Below are 6000 nucleotides of genomic sequence, written 5' to 3' on the forward strand. Positions count from 1 at the left end.
CCAAGTCTTGTGGCAGGAACCTTCAGGGAAGCTCCAGGGACTTAATGCCACAAAGATTTTTAAATACATATCAGTCCCTCCCTGAAGTTTCAAAGGTTGTGATGACTCAAAGCACACAAAGGGAGACACTCCCAGCAACCGGCAGAGGCCAAGCTCAGGCTAGGCAGTTCAGTGACCTGAACAAAATTAGCCAATTCACTGGCCAACTTCTAATGGTTAAACAAATAGAATGACTACTGTACCCAAAAAATTACAATTATTCCTCTACCAAAGTCAAAGAAGATTCCTCTAAGCAAAGCTGACAGGAAAGCAAGCCTTCCTGCCAGTTTACAGAAGTCCAGAGAAGACCGACAAGATGGTAGATTTTTCTAAGACATGTGCCTCATGGACCCAACACAACACAGTGGCATTTCACATCAATTCCGTCAATTCCTTTGTCAATTTTATATAATACTACAGGAAAAAACTACTGATTATCATACAGTAAAATTAACTTTTATTTACTTCTGATGTGTAGATCTAAGGTTTTAAAATACATTCCTAGCACCACTATCAGAGCACCTAACAGTTCCAATACCCCAAAAAGCTCCATCCCCACACCCTCCCCCAACCTCTGCCCTCTGGCAACCACTGACCTGGGGTCACGAGAATGTCACAGAAAGAGAGTCACACCTCTGAGCCTGGCTTCTTTTGCTCAACATAACGGGCAGCCTTGGAGATTCACCATCCCGTCAGGTGCTATACCCGTACACCCTCCCTTTCACGAGGAGTAGGACGGCACAGTACGGATGCACTCATTTGTTTACGTAGTCATCCACTGAAGGATATTTTGGCTACTTCCATCCTGGCTGTTACGAATACAACTGCTGTTAATGGTTCGGTTCCTGTGTGAACAAAAACTTCACCAGGTAATCACCCAGGAGCAGCACGGCCGGAGCACACAGTGAGCGCACACTTACCACTGCTTGCCAGCCAGCATTGCCGCCAGCCACATGACATGCTTCCAGCTGCTCAGCACTCTTGCTAGCACTTAGTATTGTTGGTAGTGCTTGTTTTAGCCATTCTAACAGGTCTATGGTGACACATCATTGAGGTTTTAATAGACTTAACCGTTTTCATGGGCATCTTTTAAAAACAGTACATGCTGCTTCATTCCCTTAGAGAACACTGAACATAAATTTTTCTAACTCAAAACTCATCCTTGTAGAAGAAACACTGTGCCACCCTCAGGGGCTACTCAAGCACACAAGATTGTCTTCCTGATTCTTCCAGACAGGCCCTAGAATTATGTTTCATTTTTACAGCTGGGTTTTTTTTTTGTTTTTGTTTTTAATCTTCCTTACAAGATGTCATTTCTTGCTTCTACTGGTGCTCCTGCCTCAGGCTGACTTTCCTCTGCACCCTTTTCTCACAATGCGTTCAGAAGTACATGACCAAGCTTCTCAGAACTGAGGAGGAGAGGATTTGAGGAAAGCTTTTGTTTTCTTTTTCTTTTTGGGCCATGATACCAAAACTTCCTGCCCTCTCGTGTGGCTGCTGAGAAATTTCTAGTAGCTAGATTTCCTAGACATTTCTCAAAAAGCACTTAAAACTGCCAGGTTAAGAGATCAGTAGGGAAGTAAGCTATTACTGTACTAACCTGTACAGCTAGCACCGTACTATATGCTTCTACACCAGGAGTTAAAAGCTTATCTAAAGCAAAATAGCCATAGGGGAAAAAAAACATCATCTTGTGTCTGGAAACCTAAGTGTGAGAAATTATCCTAAATCTAGTTTCCGAACACATTGGTCAGAATTCTGGGTAAGCCACGCATTCACAGGGGCACAGATATCAACATAAAAGCACTTCTCTGCAGTTAAAAAAGAATTCATCAGTTCTTTCCAAAGATACAGAGGCCGTGTACACACTGAAGCTTAACCTCCGTAACATTTGCAGTGTTCCTTTGAAAGTCATCTGACCAGAAAGCTCATCCTGCCTTTTCAGAGCTAGTTTCCGTCTCTGAATACTTTCTCGACATCTTCTGGAGGTGGATAAGTACTTCCCTGGAGCCCGGGCTCTCACCCAAACTCCCAGGGGACTCTGGCTGCCACCGTGCCAGGCCCACAGGCCAATCCCCGAGCTCCCAGGCGCCACGACCTGCAGACTGGGAGGCCCTGTCACCAATTGCAACAGGACTGGGGTGGGACTTCCGCTATCACTTTAGGCTTACCCACCACCATCTCAGCTCCGGCAGGCAGGAAGAGTGAATTTCACAAACTTTGGGCTCAAGCAGTCTTTGGGCAGAAATAAAGGAAGGGCAAACAAGTTGGAAGCCACAGTGGCAGGCGCCAGAACACCCAAACAGCCCCCTCCCCCGAATTTTTAACAAAAAGCAAGGAACAGGGAAGCAAGCAATCACAACTCCAGCGGAGGGTCATTGATTTACATGTTATCTCTGCAGTGGCTGCTGGGTCCGGAAGCTGTCCTTGGCCCCCGTTCGGCCAGGAGCCTGGTGCCAAGGGGACAGAGAAGCGGCCGGAGGCGACGGCAGCTCTAATTACTCGGGTGCACGGCCCAAAGTGGCCGCGACCTCCCCGAGCACAGTCGTGGCCCTCTGCCCTGACTCTGGGCGCCACCTTTCCCAGCAGACACACACACCCGGGCCTGAAGTCACAGAACCGACAAAATTCCATCGTGTCGAGTCCTGCAATCGTGCGAACTCTCGTGCACACGCCGTCACGTCAGGGGGAAGGAACCCGGACACAGCCCCGTGTCCTCGCCGGCGGCCACCCGGGCAGGCCTCGGGCAGCCTGCGCCCGGCGGGACGCGGTGACAGCGGCGCGCCCCGCCCGCACCGCGCCCGGGACCCCGCCCGGCGCCGCGCAGCCCCCTCGCCCGCGCGGAGACCTGTTGCTGCGCGAGCCCAGCCGCTCGGGGAGGGAGCGTCGGCTGCAAGTTGAGGCCGGCGACCCGGCCGCCTCGGGGAGGGAGGAGAGCGCGCGCCCGGCCGGGATGCGCTCCGAGGCCCCGCGCCCCCGCTGACCCCCCCTCCAGCCCGCCCCCCCGCCCCCCCGCCCCCCCGCCCCGGCCGCACCTTGACGTGGAAGCGGATGAGCGCCAGGCGGATGCAGTGCGCCATGCACACGGGCGGCAGGAACCAGACCTTGGGCGGCGGGGTGCCCTTGTTCTGGACATGGCTGACGATCTGCTGCGCCGTCTGGCGCTCGTTGCCCTGCCGCTTGACCCACTCGTGCAGCCGCGCCTTCTCCAGCGCGCCGTTGAAGAACACGAAGAGCTCGATGTTGCCGCCGAAGCAGGCCTTGGCCAGCGCGGCCAGGTAGCCGAGCATGTGGTTCCACTGGCCCCCGCTCACCCAGTCGGTGTAGAAGCCGCCGTACAGGCGGTGCAGGCAGTTGTCGGCGTCCACCAGCAGGCGCAGCGGCGTGTGCGGGGGCCGCTGCCGCCCGCCGCCCACCAGGCTGCCCCGGGCCAGCTTCTGCAGCTCCACCGGCACCACGGCGCTCGGGCAGTGCTTCTCGATGTAGTCCTGGAAGCCCTGCACGCCCATGGCGGCGGCGGCGGCGGCGGCGGCGGCGGCGGGCGCGGGGCGGCGGGGCGGCGGGGCCGGGGGCGGCGGGGCCGGGGGCGGCGGGGCCGTGGCGCGGCCGGGGCGGCGGCGGGCTCTAGGGGGGGCCGGGGCGGGCCGCGGGCGCGCTCATGGCCGCTGCGGCCGCCATGTGCTGCCGCCTCCCAGGGCCATGGCGGGAGGGACCTGCGCCGTGCGCCGCTCGAGGCCCGGGCCAGGCTGAGGCGGCCTCGCGCGGGCGGCGGCGGCGGGCGGGGCGGGGCGGCGCAGGCTGACGCACGCGGGCCGGCGGAGGGCGGAAGAGGCGGCGCCGCGGCCTGGGGCCCGCTCCCAGCCGGGATCCGGGCGGGCCGGGCCGGGCCGCGCCGGCGGGCGGGGGCCGCCGCGGGCGAGGGGCGCCGCGGGGGCTGAACGGGGGCGAGAGGGGCGCCCCGGGGCGGGAGCGGGGGCGGGGGGGTCCCGTCCCCGGGGAGACCGCGCCCCGCCCTCGGGTCCCGTCACCCCGGGGAGACCCCGTCCTTGTCCCTGAGGTCCCATCACCCTGGAGAGACCCCGTCCTCGTCCCCGGGTCCCGTTACCCCAAGAGGACCCCTCCCCGCCCCCCTCCTCTGGTCCTGTCACCCAGAGAAGACCTCTCCCCGCCCCCCATCCGCGGGTCCTGTCACCCCGAGGAGACCCCGGCCTTGTCCCTGGGCTCCCGTCACCCTGGAGCGACCCGGTCCTCGTTCCCGGGTCCCGTCACCCCAAGGAGATCCTGTCCCCATCCCAGGCGTCCCATCACCCTGGGGAGACCCCATCCCTGGAGTCTCGTCCCCATCCCTGGGGTCCTGTCTGCCCGGGGAGACCCTGTCCCTGGGGTGCTGTCACCCCCGGGGAGATCCCGTCTCCCCTCCCCGGGTCCCTGAGGTCCCGTCACCCAAGGGAGACCCCGCCCACCATCTCTGGGATGCCATAACCCTGAAGAGACCACATCCCTGGGGTCCCGACACCCCAAAAAGGCTGGGTCCAGTCCCCGAAGCCGCTCAGCCCAAGGTGGGACACGTGCCACGGCCCGGGCACCTGGGAGGGAGGAGCAGCCGAGGGCAGCGTCCGGGTGGAGAGAGGACTCAGGTGGTTGCACCGCTGCGTGTCCTCCGGGGTAGGTCCCGGGCCCCAGAGATGAGCGTGTCGCTCCTGGTAGTGCTGGCGCCTCAGTGAGCGGGGAACACGGCCCTTCCGGACTCCAGTCCTCCCCAAGAGTGGGGTGCCCGCGGAGGAGGGCGGCCCCGGGGGGCGGCAAGGCCTACGCAGCCCCAGCCCCGCAAGGCCGCACCTGCTTGCACACGGAGACAGGTGGCGTGGCCCAGACACGCTGGAAGCACGGGCCATGGTGTCGGGGGTCAGTGCGCACTGGAAGGGCGGCCTCGCGTCCTGCCCTGCCTGGCTTTCCCGGGGCGAGCACCCGCTCCCCAGCCCATAGATTACGGTCCTTGCTGTCTGGGTGGCATCGCCTCAGAGGCGATCCTTGCATGACTTCTGTGCCAGAGCTCTGCTGCAGTTGCGTTTAAAATGAGGTTAAGGGTGTAATATATTATGTTTCAATAAGACATTTAGAAAAAAAACAGATTAATGTCTTGCAGAATGAAGCATTTAGAAACTCAGAACTCTTAAGAGTTTGAAAGTGGCATTTTTACTTACCTCCAGCCCTCCCATCTGTTCTTTTTCTGAAGAAACCTCTCCGGAGGAGCAGGCCCAGACAGCAGGTGCAGAGCAGATGGAGCCCGCCCCATGCCGGCTTCAAGAAGCCCCCATACTCTCTGTCCCTGAAAAGGCAAGTTGAATTTTTTCATGTCTTTTCTTATAGCTTCACCTCAAATACAAGCCAGTGTGATACATACACAAGCGAAATGCTCTTGGTATTTTGATAAGTATGTTTAATTTTTTAAAAACAGACCGTAGCAAGTTAAGCCACTTACCCAGGCACAGAATTGGTAATGAAGCCAGGATTGTGTGTTACTTGGAGATGCAATTAACCATTTCAGACTGCATTAAATTCTGACACCCCAGAAATATCCACATGTCCTCTCGCGGGGCTCAGTGGAAGGATAGTTTTAATCATGCGTATTTTAATTCATCGCATTGCATTCGGTGTATTTACCCTCACCATGTACTGTTTTTATTTTAAACACGATTGTTTTTTAATTTTGTAGATGCTTTCAGGCCAGTATCTTGGATTCAGGGAATACGTTTCTCTCACCTTAAAATGGTGTGGAGCACTAAGTTTCTGAAGCCAGGTGCCAAATCCGTCTCCTCCCAACTCTGTGCCCTTGTGAAAATTACTCAGTCTTTTTATTTATTTATTTATTTATTTATTTATTTATTTATTTATTTATTCATTCATTCATTCATTCATTCATATATTCATTCATTCATTCATTCATTCATTCATTCATTC

General features: G+C 57.2%; 1 protein-coding gene across 1 annotated transcript in view; it reads right to left on the bottom strand.

Moving 5' to 3' along the window:
• Positions 1-3600, bottom strand: part of FAM120A (family with sequence similarity 120A) — an 87676-nt gene extending 84076 nt beyond the window's left edge. The window contains exon 1 of the mRNA XM_055309605.1: positions 3075-3600. Within this exon, the coding sequence (XP_055165580.1) occupies positions 3075-3548 (474 nt within the window). The 5' untranslated portion in view covers positions 3549-3600. The remainder of the gene's footprint in view (positions 1-3074) is intronic.
• Between the last annotated feature and the right edge of the window lie 2400 nt (positions 3601-6000).

Source organism: Nyctereutes procyonoides, unplaced genomic scaffold (assembly GCF_905146905.1).
Source record: "Nyctereutes procyonoides isolate TBG_1078 unplaced genomic scaffold, NYPRO_anot_genome, whole genome shotgun sequence".
Classification (NCBI taxonomy): Eukaryota; Metazoa; Chordata; class Mammalia; order Carnivora; family Canidae; genus Nyctereutes; species Nyctereutes procyonoides.